Source organism: Bactrocera neohumeralis, chromosome 2 (assembly GCF_024586455.1).
Source record: "Bactrocera neohumeralis isolate Rockhampton chromosome 2, APGP_CSIRO_Bneo_wtdbg2-racon-allhic-juicebox.fasta_v2, whole genome shotgun sequence".
NCBI lineage: Eukaryota > Metazoa > Arthropoda > Insecta > Diptera > Tephritidae > Bactrocera > Bactrocera neohumeralis.
Genome location: NC_065919.1, coordinates 65777067 through 65792197, shown reverse-complemented (window position 1 = coordinate 65792197; position 15131 = coordinate 65777067). Strand labels below are relative to the sequence as shown.

Below are 15131 nucleotides of genomic sequence, written 5' to 3'. Positions count from 1 at the left end.
CCATGTTTGCGACGCTATAACTCACGAACGACTTAAAAGAAACGGCAAATAATCAAACACGTGTTAGCGCGTGAAATGAGCTTTCCAAAAAGGTATAGCATGACCCGATGCGACGAATAAAACTAGAAATACGCGCTTTCAGCGCCAACTAGCGAAAATACCGCAAGACTTTTTTGACAACCCATTATATGGTAAATTAGTTATATTTATATATACTGAAATATGTGTTTCAAATCTCCATTTATTTATTTTTACTGTTCCCCTTCCAAAAGCTCGAAAGTTTAACTTTAAAAGCTTTAAGTTTACATATCAGTAATAAGAACGTCTTAAACTTGAGGGCTTAGAGTTTTTCTGATATTTTTTTAAATTATTTCGGGTATATTTGCAGCATTAATACAATATTCTATATGCTCAAATCCATCCAATTTTTTATTATTATTTCTATTTAAAAATACTTAATTTTTAGTGGTTTTGCGCTAAAAAACAGTTCTTAAAATAATTATTAAGCATGCAGTATGCAGCACTGGACTATTTCATTGTATTAGGGGTATTCACAGCATATTGAAATTTTTGCTTAAAAATTATAGGTTATTTAATACGGTTTCCAGCTTAAAAGCTTTCGCTAAGAACTCACTGAAAAAATACTAAAAATGCACGCGAACACTATCATTATTATTTTTTCACTTTTTATTATTATTTTCTTCTGTTTTTCTTAAAAATACACTGGTTTTGCTGTTTTGGTAGTGGTCCCCTCCAAAAGTTCGTTTAACAGTATATGCTTATTTTGCCTTGTCCAACAATTCTTTATATTTTTTAGCCGTCTTAAATTACTTAAACTTAAGATTACTGTATAATGGAGCTTCAATTCACAAAAGCCCTTCGCTGGTGCTTTTTGCTTTGCATCATTTCTTTTTAAAATTATAATATACATACATATAGGTAAGCACTACTATATGGGAGCCTACATCATGTAAATTCTTAAATGCCTTGTGAGAAATCGTACATGGCTGCACGGTTTATTTATATATACATATATAGATATATTGTATATGTAGTATGTATGTGTGTATGTAGCGTTATGAATCCATGGTTATGACATTTACACCTGAGCTGGTTTACTTTTGCCGACTACCATTAGCGTCTTCTGTAGGAAACGTGTGAGGCTTACTGTAAAATGAATATTTGAGGTTAATAAAAAGGCTGAAATATTTTCAAAAACAATATTGAAATTATATTATATATTAATTTCTTATATTTTTTTCTAATTATATGAAAACTAAGAAGTATTGACACATTAGATTTAACAATTATTCGATTTTTATTTCTTGTAGTCTGTACTTCTTAATTTTCCTCGAACAAATAATAAGGGTATTCACAAAATCGATTAAATGGTTAGAATTTTTATTGGCTGCTAAAAGTTTGACATTGAAAAAAACTTTTTTTGAGACGGAATAATACTTATCATAATTGTGATCTTATGAACTCTTTTCATTGGGGAGTTTTTTACCTGGCGGGTCTCAAACCCAGCGCGCAACCCAGGGGAGGGCCTTCCATTTTAACCCGCTTCCAATGAATGATTTTCAGCTAGCCAGAGGATACATGTCTAAGATCGGAAGTCGTGAGCTGCTTGAGTTCACAAAACTTTCCTTACTCGCGTGAACTTCTTTCATCAGACTGGATACGGAAGCGAAGCGTATGGGTCTGGTAATGAACGAAATACCTCCAGCCATTAAACAAACTCGAGACTTCGCTCTCACGTCACTGTTCACAGTCATAACCTCGAAGTTTTGGATAATTTCGTCTATCTTGGAATCAGCTTCAAAACCAACAACAATGCCAGCCTCGAAATCCAACGCTGAATAACTCTTACCAACAGGTGCTACTTCGGACTGAGTAGGCAATTGAAAATTAAAGTCCTCTCTCGACGAACAAAGAGCAAAAACTACAAGTCACTCATCATACCTGTCCTGCTATATGGTGTGGAGGTATGGTCAGTGACATCATCTGATGAGTCGGCGTTACGACTTTTCGAGAGAAAGGTTATGGTTGGTTATTTATGGTTCTTTATCTATGGTTTTATTGGCAACAGCGATTACCGCAGACGATGGAATGATGAGCTGAGCGAGATATTTGACGATATTGTCATAGTTCAGCGAATTAAAAGACAGCGCCGACGCTGGCTTAGTCATGTCGTTCGAATGGATGAAAATACTCCAGCTCTGAAAGTATTCGACGTACCCGCGGTGGAAGCAGTTAAAGAGGAAGACTTACACTTCGTTGGAAAAACCAGGTGGAGAAGAACCTGGAACACTTGGAATCTCCTATTGGCGTCAAACAGCGAAGACTCGGCCGGATAAGCCTTTTTAGAGCGGGCACCCTTACAAAAAATTCACTGTATTGGCAACGAGTCGGTACAAAGCTGTCCTCTTGCGCCCTAGCGTTGGATCTACGGAGCTTCCGACTACCATTAGCTGGTCAACAACCAAAACAAGTGAGGCTTAAGCGTTATAAATAGACACTGTCCAGTAGGCTTACATGCGGGGAGTTTATATAGTTTACTAGTCCGACGCAAATTACCAAAGATGTTTGAAAGAATATATCATCTAGACACTTTCTTCTCAACCTTGCTTTTGCTACTATTAGGTTGAAACATCTCGGGAGACATACTTTCGGCGAACATGGTGAAGTTGCAGGAATTGATATTACTGGCTTTAACAAATTTTTAGTAGGCTTAAAACGCTTTGTCGATCTATAAAGGTCGGGTGATCCATATCTAGCAGTTTTGGGAATCAACTCAGACAGAACGCCTGCTTATGTGAATTTTTCCTCGAGTTTCTCTACAGTTCATAATTTGCCTTATTTTAAAGATAGTTTCTTTTGAAGTTGTGTATATCCTCTCATCCAATATAGTATTTTGGGTACTATGAAACCCTTGTAGTGCTTATAATGGGTTATGAAGTATATGTAAGCTGGAAGATGCTGAAAACGGTTGCAAGACCTAGCAGTTGGACCGCCTCTAATGAGCGACATTCATCAGTAGAACAGTACTGTAAGAAATATTATATACTATATATACGGATACAAGTAGTATATAGCAGGCAGTTATATTCCTGGAACTATTGCTATTAGATTCAATTAAGTTATCTGAAGAAGTTTAGGTATGTATATTCTTGACATTTTCGACAACATTCCGGTTTATATAGACGTGGATGAGTAAACTCCTGGTGATTTTTTCTCTGCACATATGTATGTGTCTGTTGGAAATGTTTGCAAAGCGCAGCTGCTAGAGAAAGAGTACTTCTGAATGAGGCTTAGAATGGATGAATCGTAGGTAAGGGGAAAGGTTTGGTGCTGATTTGTTTGCCAGAGTTCAGTATTCTTCGAAGACAACATTACTGAACTTCAGTTCATTGATCATAATCTCTTTCTTAATATCATTCATGTACGACTTTTGAACAGTTCAGGTCTGTAGCTGAATCATAGGAATCTGTAATGCTGATGAGCGTATAAGAAAGGTTACACTCGTTCCAATGTAATCAGATTGGGTTTAGGTCGGAGTACTGCTGTCTACATGCGGTTTACTAATGGATGGTTTTGTTTCTTGTAATATCGGTATGAGCTGGTCAACCAATAAAACTTTAAAGGTAATTTTACCTCAGGAGAGCAACATGTTTAGTGCAGTCTTTCTTTTCGACTGCCAGTTTGCGAAATGGGCATTCATGCGGTATGGCCAAAAACCTTACCATACATCAACTGTCGTAGGTATTTTAAAAAAGGTATGGTTGAATCATCTCATCCCTCCTCTGACTTTGGCAGGATTAAGCTTTTTTTCTTATTTTTCCTTAACCGGAGGTTTTCTCATTTCTCGAAACTCCTAGGTTTCCATGATAGTTCAGTAATAGACAATAGACTTGATTTGTGAATACCCTTATAGCCTTGAATTTCACTACTTATACTCTACTGTACTATGAACTATAAACAACTAAGTGCAACAAATGTTTACTAAAGGGTGCTCGAATTAAACCAAACGATTCTTTCAATTGAAACCAATTAAAAGTCAAAGGCAAGCAAAAATTTTATAAAAAAATTTTAAAGTTATTTTCAAAATAATTCAACTATTAGTAAACAATGTGCATGACTTGAATCAAAAGTGAGTGCAAAAATATTGAAAAAGAAATGAATTAAATAAAAACCTTTGAAGCGGAAGCTTTTGGTCGTACAACCATCAACATTTTTTGCAGTCCTTGAGTGAATCCACCTAAAAGAGAATAATACAACATAGCGGCATGTGTGAATGTGCGTGATTTCAAAACGTAATTAATAATTAATAAAATTAAATAGCACAAAGGGTGTTTCGTGAACATAAATTAAATTTTGGGAGTTTTTAAGAAGCTTTTGAATATTCTTGTACTACACGCTTATCCTTTTAACCAACAACTTACCCATTGTTTTCTGGAACCAAATCGGTTTGTTTTTCCACGCGATGAACACCAAATAGACAGGTATGCTGCTTAGGATCATCAGGATGCCATAACCGGTTTCCACAGGGCTAGCGTACATGGGCACAACGGTGACGAAGATGGTGGCGAGTAGATAAATAACGGGAAAAACGAGCGGTACACGTATGGGGCGTGGCAAATTGGGTTGAGCATAACGCAACCAGGGAAGACAGAGTACAGAAACGCCTATGCTCAACTATTTTAATGAGAAAGAAGAGAAGAGAGAGAGAGAGATGCTTAGAAAAAGTAAATACAGGGTGCTGAAACATTATTGGTAAACTGCAAAAACTTAAAAATTTTTGTAAATTTGTTTTAAGTAGAATCACTCACCCAAGTGGCAAAGCCCACATAATTGATGAGCGCGAATATATCAGAGACAGTGAGGTACAACATCGACAGCAGCGCCATTATCAGCACAGCAGGTGTGGGCGTGAATCGTTGTATCTGAATCATTGTTAAGATTTCCGGCATTTGACCTTCATTGGCGCCAGCGTAGAAAAGACGTGATGAGGTAAGCAAAATACCATTAACGGCGCCGAAGGTGGACAGCGCAACGAAAACTTTAAGCAGAAGAAATATGTTCATCATTAGCTCACCAGTGGCACACAATTTTCCACTCGCTTTTCGCAATCTCTCATTAACTCACCTGGTACCGTCCACGCAAATATGCCGAAAGCGCGCTCCGCATAGGTCACCGCCACAGCGGCCGAACCGAGAACCTCCTCCGGCGACAATATGGTGTAGAAGGCAACGTTGGCCATCACATAGACAATTGTGACCAGCGTACAGGATATGGCGATGGCGCGTGGCAAATTCTTTACCGGATCCTTCAGTTCCTCAATAATGAAATTCAAGTAATTCCTAAAGGGCGAGAGAAGTAACAGAGAGAATAAGTAAACAAGCGCAGAGTTTACACCAACACTGGTTGGCAATAATTTTATTAGCTGAGTAGTAACCAAGCAAAATCCATGACACACATATTCTTTGCTTCGTACCGCCTGTGAGCCAATTACTCAAATCCTCTTACTTAATGGATATTTGCAGCAGCTGTGTGTGCAACTGATTTCCTTGTTTACCCGCCCATAACCCACAAATGCAGTGTCAACTTACCAGCCATTGTAAGCAAACAATCCGGAGTAGAAGGACAGCGCTAGCGATGTCACTTTTGTGTCCGTATTCTCGAATGTAAAATATTCCAATTTGCCCAAGTACAGTTGATACACGCCGGTGGCGATGATGATGAAGAGCGCCAATAGCTTGGCATATGTGAAGATGTCCTGCACAGCGGTGGCCCATTTAACGTCCCAGCAGTTGACGAAAGTCAGCACCACTGCAAAGAGAGAAAAAAGGGCGAGAGCATGAGGGATAGTGTAAAATGCCAGCAAGTAATAGAGTTAGAGAATCTCGGCTAATAGAAATAAATGCATCGAGACAATTTAAATAGGATCTATGGAGTTTTGCGGCATTCAATGAGGCAGCATGGCTTAAAGAGCAAAATTGTTTTAGATGTTAGTAACTGAATTTGCTGAAATTGCGCTGTATTGCTAGATTTGCCTTCTCGGTTAGTATATTCATAGCGGGGTTCTACTGTCTACGTTATACATGAGCAGCTCACGGGTCTAATTTTATTATGCATATTTTTCATTAGTAGACAACTAATTAGAAGATTAGCGAATGTCTTAATTAAATTAGTGTATTTTATAAATATTTCAATGTTTGATTTGGTGATGTCAAGTTTCATGTCAATAGTGTCGGTAATAAGTGAGGTTTGGTCAACGAAAATAAACCAATAACACGCCAATTGTGTTGAAGATCTCCTCCAAACTTATGGTTTTTATATAAGATAAATAAAGCTTGTCTTCGAACTTCGAAAAGTACAACCGAGGTGGCAAATGTAAGATAAATGGTTCTGTGTCATATCATTGAACAGAAGTGAAGATAGAATGAAAAAGAAAGTGAGAAAGTTGATAAAGCTGACGTTGGATGTTGCGGAATGTCGATAAGAAATATTCTTAGTTCCACAATTCATTTGAATCTGAAAGGGACTTTCCAAAGTATTAAAGGCCAATTATTTGAAATTCCTAGTCACCGGCTCTCATGAACTACGAGCTTTGACTTGGCTAAGTCTGCGTGATCTAGCCTTGTCCAGAATCCCTCCCGTTCCATAGTAAGCTGCAAATTAGCTACCATGAGGTTCACACAATACAGTCCCTCTGCTGGAAGCCTGTTTACCAGCTTTTGTCATACTACCAACTCTTGTTAAGGAAATCAATATTGGTACAAATTTATATAGATTGTCTCCCAACAGGGATAACGTGGTTTTGATAGCTCGTGGTGTTCATGTTTGTTTACAGATTTATGTCAAATTTTTGTCAGTTTGTTCAGTAATGTTTTACATTTCTTCAAGTCACGTTTAACTTTGCTAAAACGTTTGGAAATTGCCCAATTTTATTAGACAAATTCACGTTCTCCGTTATAACAATAATATTCATCTTCTCAGCTGAGGCCCATTTCTGACTTAAAACAAAATTGTTGCTATTGGGGTGAGTCAAATTCTCGTGTGGTTCAGAAAATGGTTGTTAAGATCATGCGATGTCTCTAGACTATTTTCTCTGGGGGTATGTTAAATCAAAAGCTTTTGCGAATCAAATAGTAATGTTCGAGGAGCTCGAAGACAACACTCAGCACCCTATAGCCGATAGAGAGCATCGGGTCATTGAAAATTGGCGAAAACGAGTTTGTTAAACTTTGTTGTGGCTTACTAATTGTCAGATGTACACAGATGTGGATATTCGTTGTTATTCTATCCGGAAGGAGCAATGAAAAATGGAACGTTAAATAAATTTTTTGCTACCATTTCAAGAAGGCCTCGTTTTTACATGATATTTTGAATTGACGCCAAGTTTGGACATAGATAAATTAACGACTAAAGCCCTCAAAAATATATTCCTCTTGAGACTGCTCTGATTGGGAAAATGGCAACTGTTAACTGAGGGCGGGGAATACATCTTGGAAGGTCTAGAGATCTCGAACACACACAAAAAAAAAAACTGGGATCAATAATTGGTTCATATTACTTTGATATTTAATATAATTTTAGTAGTGTTTCGTTGAACAACCGCTGTAGTATGACTGTAATGGGAATCTTAGCAAAATGCATGATGCAATTTAAAGAAAATTTTCATAATCCACCAACTCTTTGTGACTTCTTGGGGGAAAAAAGAGGAAACTAGATTAAATTGTATGCTAGTGTGTGTGCATATTGATTTAAGTGTAAATTTATTTGATTTACAATGAAATCCATATTCGCGCATTCAACTGGAAAACAACAAGATTGTGCGTATGTAACTACTTACTATATACATATATACATACAAATAAAGGTATGTAGTGAGTAAACATACACATACATACATATGTTTGTGGAAAGAAGTTCCTACTTGGCGTAATCAGTAAGCGGCTTTATGCAGCAGCTCAAATTAACAAGTGCCGTTATGTATCTGAGCGCGTAAGCTTGCGAAACTATTGAGAGATGTCTCCGGATTATGTGAGTCTAAATTTCGATAAAATTTATTTTTTTTTAAGAAGGGGCTCTTATTCCATAAATTATTCAATAATTTCGATAGGGTGAACCAGGCAAACGATGGTCGTGAGTATAGTAAAATGGGATGGGAACATGTTCTAGTTGTTCCATATAAAAAAAGTGGTTTATCTTTCTTACAATTTCAATCGTTTTAACAGTGTAAGCTTTGCCACGAAGTTTCTAAGTTCCTCTATTTTTGACCAAAAACTACTGATTTGTCGGAACTGTCCGACCACATCACGACTTCACCATAAAAAAAAACTTTATTATAAGTAGATTTCCTAATTTCTCTGACGATCCGTAATATTTAGCAACATTTAATAGCAAAATACTATTTGGCACAGAAAAGCCCTATCTAAAGATTTAAACATCTATATATTCTAAAATCATATCCCGAAATTTCGGGATCGATAATATTTTTCGGGACTTATAGTAGTTCTAGGTTATGACTAACATATAAACACTGAAGTTACATTTTCGTATACATATGCCAACATCTACATACACTTAAATAAAATACGGAAATTTCGGGATCAGCAATACTTTTCGGGACTGAAATAAGTGCCTTTAAGCACTTTTTAAAAACGTCACCATCCACGCAAACTTAAAGAAAATCCCGAAATTTCGGGATCAGCAAAAATATTCGGGGTTGATAGTCCCTGGTTGTGCTAAATGCCTTTAAATGTTGAAATATATTTTTCAAATATTTCAATACCTAAATAAAATAGTCCTTAAAATATTGATGCAAAATCTCTACAAACACTTAAGTAAAATCTCTACATTTCGGGATCAACAATATTTTTCGGGACTGATATTTTTTAAACACTGAAGCTCTACCCAAACTTAATTCTTTTTTCAACACTTAAATAAAACCCGGAAATTTCGGAATCAGTAATATTTTTCGGAACTGATAGTCCTTTAAACACTGATGTCAATGTCTACATAAACCGAAATTTCGGGATCAGTATTATATTTCGGGACTGATAGTCCTTCAAACAGTGAAGTTGCTTTTTCAAGTATGTCAACATCTGCATACCCTTAAATAAAATCCCGAAATTTCGGGATTAGCAATAAATTTCGGGACTGATACGCCCTAACGTCAAAAAAGGGTAATCAAATTGCGTGCTCAATAAGTTGCACGAATCAAGTGCCTACTGTGCGCACGTAGAGAAATAGTGAGAAGAGCGACTAAGTAGTAACTAAGTAAGCATACTTGTTTATATGCGATCACTAACCGGCGGCTGCGTGCACATCAATTAGCAGCTGAAAATTGCATTTCCTCTTATGTGAAATATACACGAGTGCATATTTGTTATTGTTATTAATATTTTTGTAAGTAAACATTAGCATTGGCGGTTGAGTTGTTCTAACGTCGTTTACAAGCGCCTAATCTTTAGGTCAAGAACGTTGCCTATTGCTGGCATTTGAAAGTGCATTGAATTCGCTGATTTTGTCGCTTTGATTTATGAAATGCATTTAGTATACTTATCAAATTCTAATCTATTATTATATAAATATGTAATATGTATGTGTAGAATGTGTGTACTTACATATGCAACACACGGCCAACATGCGCGCCGAATCATCTGGTGGCTGGCAATCCGGAAAGAACGGCTTCATCACGTAGACGCTGAAGGTGAGCGCCACAATCGCCTGTGAGCAGGGGCGCACAATCATACACTCGATCCACAGACGTATGAAGGCCATGAAGGGACCGAATGTCTCCATGATGTAGGCATAATCCGCACCAGACTTGGTGATCATTGTGCCCAACTCGGCATAGCAGTAGGCACCGACCTAGTGGAATATCCAGAGTGGTGATTAGTTATAAATATCTGATGTAGAGTTGTGAATAAATTTTGGAACAATGTTTCTATTTTGGAGTTCAGCTTCTAAACTGAAATGCACCTTCGTTACTTTGAACGTTCTAAGAATAGATTACACTTGAATTTTCACAAAATCTGGTTACAGGACGTCGGAGCGATGAAAGTTTAAACATCAATGGATAAAGAGTCTTTTAAGAAAATTCTATTATACTAAACACACTGAATTGAAAGGCATAAACATGTGACTGAAACCAACCCTAAAACATCAAAGAAACTTATAGAATAGTTAGATTATAACCTAAAACCTAAGAACTGTGGTTGACGTGTGGAACTTTCGGCAGCAAAGAGGAAGGCAAAGTAATTTGTGTGAAGTTTTTTGATTTCATTTCCGGAATCATTACTATTAGATTTCGAGCATATGGACCAGATTCGTTAGAGAGGCGGTACTACTGGAATTAAGCAGAACTCGGCCCGATCTTTTGGAAAGGTAATCCAAAATACTTAAGTATAACTGACATATTGATGGAAAGTATTCAGAAGTTTAGGTTTGTGTTGCGATTATTTATATAAAATTTGTAAGTACTAAACAAAATACTAAGGGACGGTATCAAACTTCACATTGTCTTTGAAAATTCTCCTACTAAATTGAATTGTTCACATCAAAAGTCGACTTTTGCAGAACGCACCTGATTTTTCTCACAAAAAACTTTTTTTACGAACTCCATTCGGAAGTAACCAGACTAAATTAAAATTTAATTCCGAGGGTTATCGAATACATACCAAACTTTTAAATATATAGTATTTAAGATTCTCCTGCAACCTAAGCAGAATTCTGAACCATGAAACACTGGTGATCAAAAGTTTTTCGTGGAACAAAGGTCTGAGTAGTTATATAAAAAATATTAGCAAAGTTTCTGCGCCGAGAAGTGCTAAATCTTGGAACTCAAATAATGAAAAAGAGAAAATACGTAGATATTCGAAGTTAAATTTCATCGTTTAAGTTTGCTAGATCTTCAGAGGTTAATGACATCGTGAAACCAAATTAAACTTTGTCCTCACTAGTTGACTAGCCAGACTCTTGAGGTTCAACATCGAATTCATAGTCTTCCGCTATATAAATCTAACTAGTTATAACCCCCCACGCTAATACATACAAATCTACAGATATTTAGTGGACTGATCAATAGCCTTATGTTCAGCGGTCTAAGTTTGACCGAAATATCGGTCAGTTAGCATTTGATATTGTTGTGGTAACGGTTATACAGACCTTGTTTGGGTAGCAAGACATAACTTAATAGTCCCCAAGGTAATCAAGTGGAAGGCGCAGAAAATGTACTGTTTTGAGTCGATCATAGGAAGAGGGATCTTAAATGAGTTGGTTTCGTATGGTATGAAAAGAGCTGTTTCGAGTCATGCGGTGACTCGTGGCATGCAGGACATAGAATTGAAAGCATCCTGGTAGAAACTTCTTGTAGAGGAGTGCATTGAGTTTCTTAATCGGTAGAATGCGGGCCATACTGTGAAGTTGTTCGATGGGAGACACCAAAAGGCATCCTATTATTGTACGGAGTCTGTATTCTGATTTGTTTGAAGCTTTTTCTTCTGCGTCTCACTACATCATACCGGTGCTGCGTAATTAATGACAGGCCGACCGATTTTCTTGCAAGTTGCCAACAATGTAACTTTGTCTTTTTCCTAATATTAAGATCCAGTCAGTACCCTTCCCTCCAGTTTGTGAATGTGGACGCCGTGGATGGTGTTAGGCTCCTTGTAGTGTAGAATTTCTTCCCTTACTTTTAAGCATATTCCAGGCTGAAAATTATCTTTGGTGGTTGAGACTATTTTATATAGTCCTAAATATCTGAAAGCTTTTGAAGTAACCTATATAGTTTAATTAAGTTTACAACCTACGATTTTCCGAGTAATATATACAATTGGCGGCATTATCAATCAATTAAATACTACAAATTCTGAATTTGTTCAATAAAATTGCCTCGGTCAGGCACTAAGTACCTTCAAGGACACACATGCATTTAGTCTCTAAGCAATTGTCTGTCAAAGTCATAACTCTAGCGCTTCTATTTTTATGACAGAATTTTCCGCTCTACTTTCAATACGTGGAAGTCCAATACACTCATTATTCGTGACCTACAGCGCTCATGTGCAAAAAAAAACTCTTGTTTAGGTAGATATAGTATATCAACATAAAATATATATATATAGATTATATTTGTATACCCAAGTATATATAAAAGTAAATATGTACTAGCTACTTTCTTATCCATTTTTATTGGTATATGCATCTAAATTGAATTATATAAGTATATGTATGTCAGTGGCTGGTTATTTACTCCAATTTGTGTAGTCGTGCACAAATGTCTCAGTGTTAGTGGGCATACTGCGTCTATATTGTCAGGAGCTGGCTATGACATGCGTACCCCTGCGAAGAATGCTAAGAATTTCATTAAAACACTGAGAGAATGCATTTCCGAATACTCACACCATTTTCATTTCAATTTGTATGTCTTCTTTTTCACTGCTTTTGCGTGTGACAGTTGTTTTTAAATTTCGCATTGGAATCTATTTCTCTAATAAATATGTCTGTGCGTTATTTAATGGTTTCAATAGATATAGTAAAAGTGCTAAAAAGAAGGGTGTCTAAAATTATGTTCTTATAAAATCCTCAGTCGACTCTAAAATACCATTCAGACTAAATAACACAATAACCAATAACTTTCATCTCAAACTGATGAGGAATCTAATCATAAACGACGATAGATAATCTAGATATCACTATCCGATTTATGCTGGTAAGATATTATGTTATTGATTTGAGGAATCTAATAAAAAGCGAAAAACATCTGCCAGGATTATATGTACATATTATCATTATAATAACCATATATTAGATTTTGTATCACTATCCGATTTATGTTTCTCAAATCTTCTTTTGTGGGTAAGATAAGCGCAGATGGCATTTTCTCTCGTTGAATTGATTTAAAAAGATGAATGATCTTTTTGGGAGATCAAAGAAAGTAAAGCCCTTGGCCGGATAAAATTCGGATCAATTCCGATAACGAAGAAGCGGCTGTTATGGCAAAAACAACTGCCAGCAAAATAAGAGTAATTATATGAATACATATTATCAATATATTAACCAATATATTAAATCTTTTGATTGAAGAAGTAGAACTACTGAACGTCCCACAAAAAAAAAACACTAGCATTATTATTTTCGATGGCAATGGTCGGGCAATGGAATCGATAGCATATGCTCAAAAGTATGTTCACGACATTTCAACACTTTCCTCCACTAAATCCACAGCGACCATGTTCACTAACTGGACGAAAGAATACAGACTTGACCTTCATATTGCAGCTTGTGCTCCTTCGTTACTCATACGACCACGATTATTACCCAAGTAAAGAGTCGCAACAAAATTCTCAAGTCGCTCGCTGGCATGGGGAAAAGACAAAGAAACGGTGTTAGTAACATATAAGGCAATCGGCCGGCCGATCCTTAACTACACCGCACCAATATGGTTGCCAGGATGCAGTGAAACGGAGACGAGGAAGCTACAGAGATATCAGAACACTGCACTCCGGTTAGTTAAGAAGCATAATGAACACCTCTCCAAGCAATTTTTCCTGGGGTGCTTTCTAAGAAATCATCCCTGCAGTCACCTGTTTGTAGCGGAACCGCCTCCTAGAAGTATCAAGAGGACCTTCTTTAACACCGTCGACGACATAAAATAATACATTGATCAGACTTCGGACCATAAACACCTTCACTGACTCCATCTCAGTGAATGGCGTACTTGCAGTCAAACCACCACCCACTCATGCAAAAGTACAAACATTTCCTCAAAGGAATGTTAAGCACCTTCAAAAGTGTTTGTTGATGAACGCTGTCCTGCTCATGGACTTTTTTGAAAAGCTTGAAAGAAAACCTGACCGCCGTTAGAATGATACAATTATAACAATAACCTTTATTTCACAGATGGCGCGAGAGTCGTGTCAAGCTGTCATATTAATTTAGTTCAGTATTGTTTAGCAATTCATAATGGAAAGACTTACGCGTGAACAACGTTTACAAATCGTTGAAGGTCACGTTCTATAGAGAATGTGTTTCGCGCACTTCGCTTAACTTCGCTCAAGACTGTAGAGAGTCGATTCGGCGCCGTTCGCAGCAACTCGGACTGACGTATTGAACGACTTGGCACAGTTTACGTCAAGATTGAAAGTGTACAAAATACAGCTTGTGAAAGAACTGAAGCTGCTCGACATTTTCAAGCGACATCGCTTCGCTTCATGGGTTCTCCAGAAAGGTTCCATGAACATCTGACGTTTTCGAGTCAAATTTTGTTCAGCGAGGAGGCTAATTTATAGGTCAATGGGTATGTAAACAAGTAAAATTGTTGCATTTGGAACGAGGAATAACCTGAAGAGATTCTAGAACTGCCTTTTCATTGAGGAAAAAAAATGTTTGGGGGAATTGGTGGGCCGGTTGAGTTATCGGTCCATATTTCTTCAAAAATGATGCCGGTGAAAATGTAACCGTTACTGGCGACCGTTATCGCACCATGATTACCGTTACAATTTTTTCTGTGGGAATATGTAAAGTCTATGCGGACAATCCCGCTTCGATTGATGCCTTGGGGCAAAATATCCCGCGTGTCATTCGCCAGTTACCAGTCGAAATGCTCGAACGAGTCATCGAAAATTGGACTCAATGGATGGACCATCTGAGACTAGTCAACAGCCGCGGTCAACATTTGATAGAGGTAATCATCAAGAAATAAATTCCAAAAATGTTCTCTCGAATGATCATACACATTCTTTAAAACCTTGAAATGGATCACCATTTCTAATACATTTTATAGGTCCCCGACATTTTCTTCTGGGTGTAATAAATTTCGTGGGAAATTAGACTAATTCGAAGTAAAATTTATTGATCGCTAACATTCAGCTAATACTTAATTCTTGTTATTTTAAATACTTTGCTGAATCAACTAGTAGAAAATCAGTGAACATACACACATACATAATAAATACATAAACATTTATAGTTGACCAGATATATTTCGTGGAATATGCACCACACATCACTCAAGAATGTAATAATTAGTTCCGTATAAATTCAGTTTCCTCATATTTCGATTGAGACTACTCGTTATGCGTTTGTTATGCCAATAAAATATACCCATAATTGATGTTATGCAA

General features: G+C 36.9%; 1 protein-coding gene across 3 annotated transcripts in view; it reads right to left on the bottom strand.

Annotated features, from left to right (window-relative positions):
- Nucleotides 1-223: 223 nt before the first annotated feature.
- The window catches only part of LOC126751958 (Y+L amino acid transporter 2), a 46709-nt gene continuing 31801 nt past the window's right edge, over nucleotides 224-15131 (bottom strand). For 2 of the 3 annotated variants that reach the window (XM_050462458.1, XM_050462440.1), the window contains exons 3-9: nucleotides 9633-9879; nucleotides 5610-5829; nucleotides 5146-5360; nucleotides 4830-5059; nucleotides 4443-4695; nucleotides 4194-4258; nucleotides 224-1167 (exon numbers count right to left, since the gene is read on the bottom strand). In XM_050462458.1, coding sequence (XP_050318415.1) covers nucleotides 1165-1167; nucleotides 4194-4258; nucleotides 4443-4695; nucleotides 4830-5059; nucleotides 5146-5360; nucleotides 5610-5829; nucleotides 9633-9879 — 1233 coding nt within the window. In that variant the 3' untranslated portion in view covers nucleotides 224-1164. The remainder of the gene's footprint in view (nucleotides 1168-4193; nucleotides 4259-4442; nucleotides 4696-4829; nucleotides 5060-5145; nucleotides 5361-5609; nucleotides 5830-9632; nucleotides 9880-15131) is intronic. The other variant, XM_050462448.1, reaches the window with a different exon arrangement.